Source organism: Chelonoidis abingdonii, chromosome 9 (genome assembly GCF_003597395.2).
Source record: "Chelonoidis abingdonii isolate Lonesome George chromosome 9, CheloAbing_2.0, whole genome shotgun sequence".
Taxonomy (NCBI): Eukaryota; Metazoa; Chordata; order Testudines; family Testudinidae; genus Chelonoidis; species Chelonoidis abingdonii.
In genome coordinates, this window is record NC_133777.1 from 50098058 (window position 1) to 50113686 (window position 15629).

The following is a 15629-nucleotide window of genomic DNA, read 5'->3' on the forward strand; positions in this document are numbered from 1 at the left end:
GAATTACCAGAGAGTATAGTAAGTAGGTTGGTCAAGTAATTATTTTAAGTAGCCATATTGAACTCTGATGGGATATTGTTTGAATCATCAGAAAAGAGTTGAACATTTTAAAATAAAATATATTACTTAGCTTCAAGTCTGATACAGTCCAACAGACTTTTTTATTAAGGTTTCTTTAGACTGCAAACCTGCCTAAGACCCTAATTATTGGTTTGTTTTCCCAATTCCCAACAATTAATAAAGGCAAAGTAAGAATGCAATATTATTTTAAAAATAAAATAAACGCAGGTTCTTTCTCTAGGAGGTTAGTCAAAGCTTTGTCTGAAAAAATTATTTGTTTCAAGCAAATAATTTACACTGCTATAAGGCAAATATTCCCTGTTTCTCTTCCATTATGTCCTGCTTCCTTTCCCTTGTGGATGTCATCCTACAACCATCCAAATTCTTAAATTACTTCCATGTGCTCAACAAACTATTTAAGGCATTTAACCAGGCTGATCAATTAACTTAAAAATCTAGTTTATAAATTGTTATCCCTAGTGCTGACCAGTGTCTTCCTATCATGTCAAAATGGCTATGCAGTATATGTGCGGTATATGAAGTTCAGAAGATAGTCACTTGCTTAGTGCTTCGTACTTTTAATAAAGCAGTTTGAAAGTACCATCTGTTAGTTCAGTTGGTCTGTTCAGTGTTACTGGTTAATGTAGTTTTGTACAAATGAAATTCTTTCTGTAAGGCACTAGGTGTTCTCTGTAAAATACTATAAAATACTATGTGTTCCTTCCACATTTAATTGTAACCCTGTGTGTGTTCCTCTTTTTTTTTCTTCTTTTCTTTTTTAAGGCTTCATTGCTCCAGCGATTTCAGAGTACATTGGTAATAGCTGAACACACAAATGAGTCTCTTACACCCATTACGCTAAATGCTATCACTGCAGCAAAGCGGCTTGGAGGTGAAGTATCTTGTTTAGTAGCTGGTACCAGCTGTGACAAAGTAAGAAATCTGATTATTTTTCTTTCTAGATGTGTTTAAAAAAAGTAGTGACTACCATTAAGTAAACCAAACAAGACTTGAATCAGTTTCAAGAATGACATCCGAGTAGGAGGAGCTATACCAATGGCCACTAGTCCCAAGGAAATGTTCTGCAATTAAACTGTTGCTCTTCTAAACTGAAAATATGCATATACAGTGTGGGGTTTTGTGTGTTGTTTTTTTAAAAGTGACCATGCTAGAAGGGACTCTCAACTTAAATTTTTCTTCTTAAATGAAGTTTTTATAAATCCAAAGGCCAATAGAAATGTTAAAATTCCAGTTTAAATAGCTATTTAAAAACAAATATTCTCCTGTAAAGTTTGAAATCCAGGTATTGCAGCACTAAGAATCTGAAAGCAAAACTTGCTTACTGACTTTTATTGTCCATTCTGTGAAAATGTCAAAAAGTAAACAGAGCATAAAGAATGACAAATAGAACTTTTAAAAAATCTTACTGTTAACAATCAAAGGTATTACTGATATAAGGATTTGTTTATAGTGTATGATTAAGATGTTAGTGTTTCCCGACTTTAAAAGCATGCTATGCGTTAGAGAACCAATGCCTTGTGTCCTTGCCAGTACTGTTGCTTGAATCATCTGAAGAGTCTATAGAGGACCAGTTTTGTTACATTGTCACCAAGGATTTCGAGAATAGCCTTTTAGCACTGACACCTACAGGTCAATACAGTTTAACTGTATAAAGACTGTGGAAGTGATGTTGATCATGTCTGATAATTTGTAAAATTAAACTGAGTTAGTGCTGAATTGTTTCTCTTGTAGTGATAAGTTTTATCTTAGGCAGAGAACCATACACATGGCAAGTGACATTAAAGTTGTGGCATCCTCTCCAGTCACAAATCTCAAGAGAAGAGATTATAACTAAATTGTAAAGACTGGTTTTAAATTTAAAACTTGACATCCTAGGTCTGAGACCAGGAGCAAACATTTACCGAGTTTGAGAAAAATCTGTTTGGTTCACATTTTGTAACACCTCCATTTGCACCCCTTTTATTTTGGAGACTTTTTGCACTCATAACTAAACAATGATGGGTAAAACTTGTTCTCTTTCAATATTCCATGCGTTGTGTGTGGTGGTGACTCAAGTTATTTTAGAAAATGATATTGCATATAACGTGAACTTTAAAAAGAAAGTTGTAAGAATGTGTACAGATGAACAAAAAAGTTGTCATACCTAAATAATTTTTATGTAGTGGCTGCTTCGGTTTCCTCTCTTACAACCTTTGGTTTTCTCTCTCTCAACCCTTGTTTTGTTGTTTATTGGGGGTAAAACTGGTCTTCAAGAAGGCAAGGAAGTAGTGTTGTTTGGGGCAATGCCAGTGTCTTAACACGGTTCTATCAATACACCTCAATGTGATTTGCAATAATCCTTCTGTAGCTTAAAATTTGCTTTTTTGTATGTAATACAGCAAAAACATAACTGCGTATCTGAAACCTATAGCAATTCAACAGCTAATGTCAGACTTCAGTACAGACGATTTCTGTTGTAATTAACCAGAGGACTACATCACTGCTTGCTTTCCTTAGCACTTGTAACATAAGCCCTATAGCATTGAAATAAATGGCAAAACTCATTGATTTCAGAGGAAGTAAGATTAAGCTCTTGATTAAATCAGTTGAAGCATTAGGCTGACTGTTTTTCTTAGTAATTGTTGATCACTTTTATAATAAATGTTTATACTCTTGTAGGGGTTCTCCTCCACCTTCTTTAACTCAGATCCCACTTTAGAATTGTTTTAGAACTTGGAGGCTCCTCCACGACCAGATAGCAGTGCCTTTCATTCAAATTTGCCCTGCCCACTGCTTCATCACAACAAGAGTTACTGGGCCAAATTTGAGCATATGGCGTTGTTGGCATTTCAATTTTACTGTAATTACTGAAATATTTGAAGACTCACTGTCCCACCCCTGTTGAGAACTGTAGTTCCATTGTAATAACATAAGCTTATTGCACACTACTATTTACATGAGGCTAACTTGTCTTATGATGGTTTCTTTTGCAGTTTTTGTCTTATTCAAAAATAGTGTGTGTTTATATTGGAGAGGCAGCATAGTCTAGTGCAAGGGTGGGCAAACTTTTTGGTCGGAGGGCCACATTGGGGTTGCAAAACTGTATGGAGGGTGGGGTAGGAAAGGCTGTGCCTCTTCAAACAACCTGGCCCCCACCCCCATCTGACACTTCCTACTTCCTGCCCCCTGACCCATCCAATCCCCCTGCTTCTTGTCCCTTGACTAGCCCCTCCTGGGGGCCCCTGCCCCCTCCAACTCCCCGTGTCCCCTGACTTGCTCTGCCCCCTATCCACCTCCCTGACAGCCCCTCTGGGACTCCCACGCTTATCCAACCCCACCCATTCCACATCCCCTGATTGCTGCCTCTCTTTTCCCCCTCCCCCTTGAACCTCTGCCCCATCCAACCACACTCTGTCCCCTGACTGCCCCCCAGGACCCCTGCCCCTTATCCAACCACCCAGCCCGGCCCCGTTACCATGCCGCTCAGAGCAGCATGTCTCGCAGCCACGCTGCCTGGCTGGAGCCAGACACACTGCTGCACTGCCCTGCAGAAGCACGCAGCCCCACCGCCCAGAGTCTCCCCGTGCGGCAGCATGGCTGCAGGGGAGGGGGGATAGTGGGGGAGGAGCCGGGGGTTAGCCTCTCCGGCGGGAAGCTCAAGGGCCAGGAAGGATGGTCCCGTGGGCCAGATGTGGCCTGTGGGCTGTAGTTTGCCACCCACTGGTCTAGTATGTTGGCACTGGACTGGGAGTCGGAGACCTGTGTTCTGTACCAGTGAATTGTTCCAATGTCCAGCTATGTGACCTTGGGCAAATCTACACTTTTGTTTCACTCCTGTCTTTGTCTTGTCTATTTAGATTGTGAGCTCTATGGGAAAGGCACTGTCTCTTATTATTTGGCCTGGTCTACACTGGGGGTGGGAGTGGAGGATCGACTAAGATATGTAGCTTCAGCTATGAGGATTTAAATTACTTACTTTACGTCCTCGTGGTGTGTCGCAGCTCCCCCGTCGACTTTGCTTCCGCCTCTCACCAAGCTGGAGTTCAGCAGTCGATGGGAGAGCGATCGGGGATTGATTTATCACGTCTGCACTACACGCAATAAATTGATCCATCACTACCTGCCGATCTGGCAGGTAGTGTAGACGTACCCTTTGTTTGCACAGTGCCTAGTGCCCTGGAGCCCTAAGCTCAATTGGGCCTCCAGGTGCTGGTGTAATACTACTGCTAATATTTTTGTAATCATAGGTAGCAGAAGAGCTCAGCAAAGTACAGGGCATTGCAAAAGTTCTAGTGGCCCAGCATGATGTATACAAAGGATTTCTACCAGGTGAGCATTATTTGTATACAGCCAAAAATAGTCTGGTGTCATTCTTAGCAATGAAAACTGTAATTGAAAATTATAAATGAGACTGTTGTAAACTGTGACATGTTTTTCCTCAGAGGAGCTGACTCCATTGATTTTGGCAACTCAAAAACAGTTTAATTACACTCACATCTGTGCTGGAGCATCTGCCTTTGGGAAGGTGAGCAGATAAGAAACTCACACAAATGTCTAGCATGTATGAGGCTAAGAGGCCACTATACGTAAGTGTGAGTCAGAAATCCGTGAAAGACTTTTCATATATTCTGAAGCCATGCTGGACTTTTCTGAAATGTTACAGCAATGTAAAAGAGCAATTTAAAGCAAGTGTTTAATTGTAATATATTAGTCATAGATAAATTTTGCTTTCTATGTGGATGTTTATTAAAACAATTGTTTCAGATCTCTTGTTCCTATTTATGCCGTCTGAAAAGAGAGACTAGTATAAAAAGCTAGCTGTGGTAGCTCTTTTATTTTAATTTGTATTCAGTTGTGTGGTTTGCATCGATGAAGAAGGAAAGCATGCGGGCCTTTTAGCACTAAGCTGTTTTGGGGGTTTTTTTACATGTGTCTATGGAGTAATGCAGACTAGAGTGTAAAAATTTTTCTAATTGTGCATGAAAACTGCTAATTAACTCCGTTTTATATTATTTAAAATGTAAGTACAACTCTCTATTCTTATTTATTTACTTACTTACTTACTTACTTTGTCTTCCACATAAGTATTCCATGAGTAATTCGATCTGGCTTCGCTTAGATGAGCTTTCACTTGCAATCAGTATCAGTCTTTATAAGTGTTTTAGTTTCGTTCATAGAGTTCTTTAGATGCTTTTTGTCCCAATGCAGATTTTCTTGGCAGCTCTGACTTGATATTTAGCTGGCTAAAAATGGTAGCTTCAGCTTTCTTGTCCTAAGATCTCTGTATGAAGAACCTATTCTCCTAATGTCAAACTCTGACACGTTTGTTTACATTGAGTAGTAATTTTCTGTGGGAGTAATTCAGTGTATCTATTCCTGTAGTAAGGTACTACTTAACATGACTAAAGCTACCAGAAGTGTACCCGTATTTTGTGCATGTTGTACAAGTCAGGGGGAAGAACTTAACCCTTGTCCTCCTTATTACATATAAGATTTGTGCTGCTTCTATATTTAAAAACATCAGGGAGGATGCTAAGTACACATTTTGTAGTCAATTATATACTAAAAAAGAGTGTCTTTCTTAAATTTTGTAATTTTAAGATAGGGGGTTTTTTTTGTGTCTGCTCAGGTACAGATTTGTTCCTCATTCTTGGTATTTGGGAAATAACTTCTAAATATATTTAAAAAACAAAAATAAAAAAAAACAACAACCCTACTCGTCAGAATCCAGCAATCCATAACTGTCAATTTTGGGAGCAAATGGCATCTATATTCAGTTTTAAACTATTAAAGCAAATAAGCATCATAATTCAACATATTGAATTAAGGGTTTACTTACAGTAAGTCTCATAAAATTTCTAATGTTGTTACAGTAATGGGCTTTCATTTGACTGCAAAGGCTACATGAGTAGCCATACTAGAAATCTATGGTTTTGTGCATCCTCTCACAGATACATTCAGTGTCCCAATTTTAACTTTTATATAATGGTATCTTAATTATAGTTCATATGACAAGCAGATTTATTTTAACTTTCTTACATATTTAGGGTACAACCTGTCAGCATTTAGAACATTTTGCTAACTTCTCATATTTAACTTTTTAGAATCTTCTTCCCAGAGTGGCAGCTAAACTTGATGTTGCCCCTATTTCTGACATCATTGAGATTAAATCACCTGACACTTTTGTGAGAACTATTTATGCAGGTGAGCAATTCAAGACTGTGTGTATGCTGTACAATAAGGACCTGATCCTGCTTATCTGTGTTACCAAAATTCCCATTACTACAACTTGGGATGTAAAAGGAATTTCAAGATAATGTCCTAAATCGCTATGGTTAACCAGAATGAAACTAGAAAACAAAGGTTATTTTTGTAAAAACATGTAGAATTTTTCCCTGGTACTATAGGATTGCAGCTCAAAAACCAGATCTAGCATTTTAATTAATGATCACTGGTGATGTTTTTCATACATATTGTATTTCTCTGTTAATGTACTTCTGATCAGATTTTGCAACATGTAAGACGTTCAGATAACTGTCTGACTTTATTTAATATGACTAGCGTTAGTTCTGATTTCAGATATCCATAAGGTTATTTTTCATAGTTATGTAGACATTGATCTGATTATTTGTAATATTTAATTGACTTTCTTCAGTAATTATTTGCAGTCTTTACTTCAATCATAGTTCTCTAATGCCTGTCTGATTCTGTATTTTAATTTTTTAAATTTAGACATGAGCTCATTAGCCTGTTAAATTTTATTCTGAAAGGATTTTCTTTCCTTAGCCAAATGATATCTTGTGATAATTGTGATATTACATTTGAGACATGACATAGATGAATTGCAATGCATTTTAAGTTGCTTCCTTGTAATTCACAGATTTAAAGGTTTTTTTGTTTGTTTGTTTGTTTTTTAATTGGTAGCTGATATTCTAGCATTTCTTTCCCCTCCGCTGTTTCTAACACCTCCAATTGAGAAAGATTTGGTTTTGGATATCTTAACTGACTTAATGTTTGATGTAGTGGGATTGATTTTTTTTTTTCTTAAGTCATGTGACAGTTTAAAAGACCTGGTCGTAAAATGGAGGCTCTTCCTATTGTGTTGTGAAGTTACAATCCTGATCTTTGAAATGTAAAAATACCTAAAGGTGGAGAGCTCATTTGAATGCAGTCATGCTGCTCTGATCAGAAAGGGGAAAAACATTTTCTCCGTACTGGCATGTTTCTCAAATCGTGTGTGATAGGAAGGAAATGTTAAAGTATTTGTAAAATGTATTTTTAAGCCTCCTGATTTTCTAATTTTGGTGACCTAAAACTGCAGTTTTAGGGATATAATCTCATGGATTTTTTTTTTTAAACACTGCATTTTCTGCTAGAAGCACTAGTATTTCTTATGATTCACAGATACTCTGTGCCATGTTTTTTGCAAAATGATATCTTTCCTAGGAAATGCTCTGTGTACTGTGAAGTGTGATGAAAAAGTAAAAGTGTTTTCTGTACGGGGAACCTCTTTTGAGGCTGCACCAGTGAGTGGTGGTAGTGCTACTGTAGAAAAAGGTGGGTGTTTACTTTGATATATTTTCATCTTTTTGGTTTTAGTTTTGTGCAAAGCATAACTTGAGTTCACAACACTTCTTATCAAAGTAAACTAATTATAATAATCGTCGTATTATGCTTAAGAGCTTGTACTTTTTAGTTTTGCCAGCAAAGGAAAGATACATATTGTCTGTCCACTTGCCTTTTCTCCTCTTCTGATCACACTTGTCTTAATACCAAGTAACTATTTCACTCACTATGCCTGCTTTTTGGCCTTGTGCTGCAGCAATCTTACAAGTTGTATATATTTAAAGTTGAACTAGTTTAAGCTTAAATTGCTTTAAAAAACAATTCTGTTAAATTGGTGCAAAACAGTGTGAACATTCACAATTTGATTTAATCCAGTTCTTTATCAATTTAGCGTACATTGATTTCTTATCATATTAAGAGAAATTGATAAAAAGATTTAAATCAGATTGAATGTCCCAGACTGCGTTTTGCACCAGTTTTAAATAAACTACTTCAAAATAACACTTTCAGTTAAACCAGTGCAACTTTGAATACAGACAAGGCCTTAGTCACATGTGTCCTTTCTTGGTCTGGGGCCATTCAAGACTGTTCCATACATCTGCCAGAGGGAGTCAGTAGCACTATGATAAGTATTGCGTTTTCTCATCAATGAAAATATTCAGGGATGTTGAGCTACCGCCTCTGAATCCTTCTCCAGTATTGACCTTGTCAACTCAACTCTGATCAATGAATATTAGCATGTTGCACTGTCATTAGGTCACTTAAGCAGCTTGACTCTCTCTCTCTCTCTTTTTTAATAATAGTTGAGCTGCTTCTAAGGAGATACATTGTGTGTATATTACAAGCCTTCATTTTAGTCCAGTTTAATATGCAAAGTGAAAATAGTTTTCAGTAAACTTTGCATGTGGTACTACAAATAAAATTTAAATGATCTATAAGTATAATATGGAGGTAAATTATCTTAGAGGCGAATAAATGGACTTATAGTTCAAACACAGTACGAAAGGAATTATTATGGAGGCATATGAATAGAATCTGTGCTGGAATGGATTCTTGTTCACTTGGTTTCTTATGTAGTCCTTTAGCTTAAAGCAGAAAAAATATTGCTGTTTTTAAAAAATGAAGAAATATGTACTTTTTACAATATCGTGACATAAGCAGTAACGGCGTCATCACCAGTTGGTCAGTCTGAATGGATTGAGCAGAAGCTAACAAAAAGTGATCGGCCAGAGCTCACGAGTGCAAAGGTGGTCGTATCGGGTGGTAAGTAGATAATATTTAAGTAGTGCTGAGTTTCAGTTAAACTAATAGCTGTAGCAGAACTCCATCTTTGACCTGCTCTGCTGTGTCTAGATATTATTTATTTACAGTATGTAGCTCTCTTTTTGGGAAGAGGGCAGATGCCCAACATCATGTAAACTGCAAACTGTGAAAGCTTGTAACAAATGCTGACAAGTATTTTAAGGTCGTCATCACGTTTAGCAGTTCTGGAAACGTAAAGAGATTTATGCAAATATTTTTAGATCCAAATGTGACCTGCCTTAAAATAAGTACAACCGGTGTACAATAGCTCAAGAATTATCTGTTAATTAAAAATTAATTGCACTATCCCCGAGTGAGAAAACAAAAAGTTTTGACATATTTTTATTTTAGTTTGCTCTGCAGTAGGAGAGCTATATAACTAAAGCCAGCAGAGGGAGCACAAATAGACAACAAATCCTGTTCCCAAACTTTAGAGAGAATTGATGATGCTGTTGACAAATAAGGAGGCAAACAAGACAGGGCAGTGTTGATGTATGGGTAAGAAATAACCACATATTAATCAAATGGAACAGAGCAAAATCTGTATGAATTAAAATTTTTATTTTCAAGATTCATAGGGGTGCTTAGAACTATTGGTAAAATGTCAAAAGTACCCCTTGAAAAAAGTACTTGAGTGCCTCTGTGAATACAAGTATTGGTAATGTGCGTCATGTATGCATACATTCTCTTTTACAAGGTATTTGAACAGAATATCAAATATCTCCTTCCTTTTTTACCTTTAAGGGCGAGGTTTGAAGAGTGGTGACAACTTCAAACTGTTATATGACCTTGCAGATCAGTTGCATGCTGCAGGTAAAAATTTTTTTTCTTGTTTTAATTGCAGGTGTTTGAAACTGACACACAAGAAGAAGGCTTGATAGCATTAGTTTTTTGATAGTCTTTAAAAATCCCATCCAACTACTGATGTAAAATTGCTTTTTGTATAGGCATTATGGTATGTTTTTGCCATTGATGACATCTTAACATTGTAAAAAGGAAACTCTCTCTTTTCTTCAGGCTGCATGGGTTTTGGTGAAATATCTGAATAGTACCTTGTAAACAGAAAAACTCAACATGAGGAAATTTTTCATATATTTTTAAATGGCAATATCACTTAGTTTTGAATTCAAAACTCCTTTGCTTTGTAAAGCATAGGTATTCAAATGCAGATATTCAATGAAAATGGAATACATTAAAGTAATTTTAAATATCCAAGTATAATTATATCTTTGCTAAATGTAAATTTGTATCTGTTCGTGATTTAAAAAAAAAACCCTTCTCCGTTGTAACATTTAAGTATTGGTTTTTTGGGTAGATGATGAGGTGGTATGTCACTAAAAGGCGCACCCTTTAACTTAATCTAGTCAAAAAAAGTGAATTAAAAATAGCTTTAGGTATTGCATCTGCACCGGAGCTCCCCTGGCAGTTTGTGGTTTTACAGTCACATTTTCTAATTTTATTTTTTTTAAGTCTTTCCCTTCCGTTAATCTATGATACAGACAGGTAAAACTGACTGCATAATGTGGTGGCAAAATATACAAAGTAAAAAAATATTTTCTCTTTATTCAGCGATAGTAATTTTTAGATTTTAAATGTAACAGTAATAAGTAGATATTTTCAAACATGGTTTTGTTCTAAATTGACTTTCAGGAAATGTTTAAACTAGGGGTGACCAAACTTACTGACTCTCCAAGCTGCATATGATAATCTTCAGTTGTTCAAAAGCCACACGGCATGCCTGCCAGGGCTCGGGGCTTCAGCCCTGCGGGGCATGCCTGCTGGGGCTCGGGGCTTCTCCCCCATGGGGCATGCCTGTTGGTGCTTCAGCTCTGCTCGTGCTGAAGCCCCAAGTCCCAGCAGGCATGGCTCAAGCCCCAGCGTCCCGCATGTGGAGCTAAAGCCCTGAAAACTCCCCCACCACAGGGAAGAAGCCCCTACTTCCCCCTCCCCGCCCCACACACGCAGGGTAGGTGGAGAATGCGAGGAGGCTTGGGGGCTCTGAGCTGCACTTTAACTGTAAAAGAGCTGCATGTGGCTTATGAGCCATGGTTTGGCCACACCTGCTCTAGACACTTGAAGTTTACAAATAAAAGAAAAAGCAAACTTAAGTAAAACATTTTATAACTGACCTCTTATCTCCATGGGCGCATGATATGATACAAACATAACACACATAAGGTAGGTGAAGAGTAGGGGAAAGCACTGTGTGCAAATATTTTTTTGATGAAGTGAAGGGTGGAAATATGCCAGACTTAAATATACAACTCTTTGGTGGTAGGAGTAGGGATTTCCTGTTGCTTATGAAATGTATTAGCACTTAATAACTAGAAACTTCAATCAGTGGTACAGAGGGAGTACTATAAGGATATAATCTTAAGAGGGAAATTTTCAAATACATTCCATTGCATGGGACTCTTTGCTAATATACAAACTAAATTTGGCTAGCTAATATTTTAAGAGAAAACACTGAAAATATTTTCTTTCAACCAGTTGGTGCTTCCCGTGCAGCAGTTGATGCTGGCTTTGTTCCCAATGACATGCAGGTTGGACAGACAGGCAAAATAGTAGCACCAGTAAGTATGGAAATATCAGTCTTTTTCATAAGAGAACTGTATGTATTCCATATCATTAATAAAAATATAATCATGTATTTCTAATGTAATGCATATAATGAGTCAAGATTTAATATTGAACCTAGCAGCAGCATCCAAGTACATCGTATAAAAAATGCACCTTGCATTTTAAGGTCATAACAGCAGAACTCCTGGTGTAATATTTTTTCCACTTATTGTTCACCTGAAGTGTTCTGCAGGTTACCTCAAGTAGGTGTCTGTATGCTGGATTCCTTTCAGTTATCTATGTGAACACGTTGCATCTTTCAAGGAGAAGTTCTTGACCTACTGAATGCCATCATTGCTGGCATTGGCTTCTAATTCTGTGCATGCTATAACTTAACTAGTAATTTTGTAGTTAGGCACTTTACAGAGCTGTTCCTCATATGCACGGTAATGATGTGGTGTTCTAAGCTCTTAGGTGACTCTTACTGAACTGTTGCACTGTGCCCTAAGCAAATCTTGTGCAACAAATGAAAATGACAGAACATCAAGCATCAGAGAGCCTGTTGGATTACAAGTTAATGGGAAATAAACAAGGAATGTTGACTATATTCCAAAATGCTAGTTCAGGGACATCTCAGCTGTGAAATGGTTTATAAAAGTCAAGGATCATGGAAGAGAAGCAAAGAATCCTGTGGCACCTTATAGACTAACAGACGTTTTGGAGCATGAGCTTTCGTGGGTGAATACCCACTTTGTCGGATGCATGTAGTGGAAATTTTCAGGGGCAGGTATATAAATGCAAGCAAGCAAGGATCATGGAAGCATTAGAGGACATTCTAGAGACAAGGGCATCTAAGCCTTTTTTGATCTTCAGCCTTAGAGGCAGTTATGAAAAGTTGGCATAGAAAAGACTAATTTTTGGAGGGAGAAGGCTCACTCCAGATGACTGATCACATCAGCAACTTGTAAAAGGTATAAGAAACTCAAATGGTCTTGGTGACCGTAGTTAGACTGTCAAAATAATTTGGAGTGGATAGACAAGGCTTACTATTTTGTCAATAAATTAATCTTAATTGATGCAACCATGTGAATGTAAATGAGATAGTTAAGAAATCCTTTTATCAGCATTTTGCTATATTTACTCATTTCTTTAAATGCTTTTAAAAATAAGCAGTTGTATAGAGCATTAAAACTTAAAACTATTTATTTTTTTTTTAGTTGAAAGAATTGTTCCAAGTTAGCTATAGTCCCAAATAACAGGTCAAAAATGCAACATACTGTAACTTACATAAACTATTTTTAATGTCTATCTGTAAGTTGGAATTTAACCAAGCTGAACTGATAGTAAAAAGGTTAGAGTTACTAATATGAAGAGAGAATTTTGTACCATAATGCATGCATATCTTAGATGTGAAAAGGTCTAAAAATGCGTGTACTTGACCTCCAATGAATCTTTCCTATTGAAAGTTAACTAGTTTAAACTTGTAGTCACTTCAGTTCTTTAGCTAGAGAGTATGTCTTTATAACTGAAGAGGAGGTTCACCTAGAAAAGTAATATAATTGGATTCTTTGAAATAGAATAAAGGGATACTAGATACAGAACAGTTATTGGAAAGAGGTGACTGCAAGCTTTGCTATGAAGATAGTTTAGCAGGAGCCTATAGTATATTCTGAAAGTTTTTACTTGAGTGCCGTCACAAAACAACCTTATATATTAAGTAATCACATTACTTGATTCCTTAGTTTTCCACTCGGATTAGATAGAATTGAATTCTGACTTAAATCATGCATTGCTGTATTTGTTGTAAAAAGCAGGATATGACTCTGCTACAAGAAACTGCATGAGCGTGAGAGGTCTGTGCTTTTTAGTTTCTGAGGGGAAAAGTGTTCCAGTGTATGCTCTTGCTATTCTATTTATATCTGCTTGCATAGCCCCAGTAGGGGACTGGGATGGATCTGGAACTGAGTTTGTTGTTAAAGGCTAGAAAGGTGGAGACTAATTCTGAGAGCTTAGAGGCAGGGCAAGAAGGGTGTGAGTCTTCCTTCTTTTTGCCTGCTACTGCGAGGAGGTGCTTTCGTCCTGTTAATTGGTAAAGAAGGTAATGCTCTGAGATACGTCTTTTTCTTTCCTTATTTTTTTCTGTGGATGTGGTGAGAGGGGAGAAATTTTGGTCCTTGACCCTTAATTTTTCCTTGGCTGACTGACTACAGATTTAAGAATGCAACTCAGCTAGTGCATCACAGGACACTCTGTGAATCCCCACAGTCTTGTGAGGTTTTTTTGAACAGTTAAGAGCATTTTCTGAAATGCTAATATGCTAATATATGACCATGTGGCCAATTTTCTTGTTTTTTAAACAGCACACATTCTTCTTGGAATGTTCCTAGAAAACTTCCATAAAACCTTTCACTTTTCTTCAGTGACTGGAGAAATGAGTTGAATAAGAAACTCAAATACAAATGTTCCGTTATGGACATGAGACTTAGCTCTGTGTGCAGTACATTTCATGGTATGCTTTTAACTTTCACAATAACTTTGCATTTTTAAAATCATCTACCGTATATACTTGTTCATAAGCTGATTTTTTTTTAGTAAAAAAGAGAAGCACCAGAGAAGGAGGTCGGCTTATGAACGGGTATAGAGAGGGAGAGGTGGGATACTGCCCCTCCCCCCAACAGAGGGAGCAAGGAGAGGCAGCAGAGCCAGAAGGGAAGAGGCAAGGCCAGAGTGTGTCTGCTTTTGACTACGCTGCTCTCCCCACAGCCTCTGAAGCAGCTGCAGCTCTGGGGCTGGCAGGCTGTGGCTGCGCCGCTCGGCCCCGCCCCCCAGAGCAGGCTGCGGCCAGGCCAGAGGCATCCTCCCCAGAAAAGGTGGGAAGAGAGAGGATGGGGAGAGTGTGGGGGTCCTGGGCTAGGGGTGGGGTCATGTCGGGGGTGGTCACAGGAATTACTCCCCTGACTCCGAGCTTCTTCCCCCACCCTCAAAAAAAAATTCCCCACCAGTTGTTGTCCCGCCCGTCAAGGTAAGCAGCTAGGACGCCAGGACACTGTTTACTTAGGTTTATCTCCGTGCCTGTGGGCGCTGGAGGTAAACAAACTGTTTCGGCCCACCAGCGGCTTATCCTGATGGCCCGGGAGCAAAGTTTGCTGACCCCTGAATTATAGAGTCGGCTTATGAATGGGTTATAAAAATTTTCTGTTTTTACTTATCCATCTGGTGGGGGGGTCAGGCTCAGCTTATAAACAAACCAACTTATGATCGAATATATATGGTACTTTCATTCTTGAGTTTTGTGCATTTTATAGTTGACTGGAGCTTTTGTAATGTTGCTCTTGTATATTTTTGAGTTGTTGTCCCAGACTTTTTACAACATTGGGGTTTATTACTTTAATTTAATATAGACTTTGTTACTGTTGCCTCCAAATGTCTGTTACACTAGCAATGTTTTCTTGAAACTTTTGATATCCAAATAAAAACTCCCCTACTGGGCATTTTAGCCTATAGATAAGGAGGCAAATTGTGTTAAGATTATCTGTGAACTCAGAGAATATCGTTAGGCATAAGGAGTAGCATGTGTCTGCTCAACCTTAAGCTAAAATCTTTCTTACTAATGAAAAATCCTATTTATCCAATTTAATTTAATATTAATTAGTGATAAGAAACCTTATTTTGTGTTCTTTGCTTTAAGAGTATGTTGTTTACAAAAAGACAGTCATCTTCTATTACAATGACCATATAAAAATTCTGCTAACGTACAGAATTTGTTCCTTAAAATAAGTACCATGTGCTGTCCCTGTTTTACGAGTGGTGTGTTTTATGATTTTATTTTTTCCTTTAACTCTTTTTAGGACACTCAATTCAAGTAGTTTTGGATACTCAATTCGTTACAGGTCTTTTTGTGAATGCCTGAATATTTGATTAGACGTTTAGATTGTAAATATTCATTACACTAATGTGGTTTGGAAAATTACTGCATTCCCAAACAGGAAACTTATTCTTGCTGAACTGATGGGGAATTTTGTTCTGAAGCAGAGATTTCAATTTACACAATTAAAATATACCCACTTGCATAGATGTCCACAAAAAGCTAGTGTGTAGGTAAATAAAATACTGTGTTTATCAACTGTTTAGATACATGAAAA

The 15629-nt window shown here is 37.5% G+C and overlaps 1 protein-coding gene across 4 annotated transcripts in view; it reads left to right on the top strand.

Annotated features, from left to right (window-relative positions):
• Positions 1-15629, top strand: part of ETFA (electron transfer flavoprotein subunit alpha) — a 49560-nt gene that overhangs the window by 9983 nt on the left and 23948 nt on the right. For 3 of the 4 annotated variants that reach the window (XM_075069529.1, XM_032763061.2, XM_032763063.2), the window contains exons 2-9: positions 844-993; positions 4308-4389; positions 4503-4585; positions 6165-6264; positions 7507-7617; positions 8785-8889; positions 9673-9741; positions 11419-11501. In XM_075069529.1, the coding sequence (XP_074925630.1) occupies positions 844-993; positions 4308-4389; positions 4503-4585; positions 6165-6264; positions 7507-7617; positions 8785-8889; positions 9673-9741; positions 11419-11501 (783 nt within the window). The remainder of the gene's footprint in view (positions 1-843; positions 994-4307; positions 4390-4502; positions 4586-6164; positions 6265-7506; positions 7618-8784; positions 8890-9672; positions 9742-11418; positions 11502-15629) is intronic. The other variant, XM_032763062.2, reaches the window with a different exon arrangement.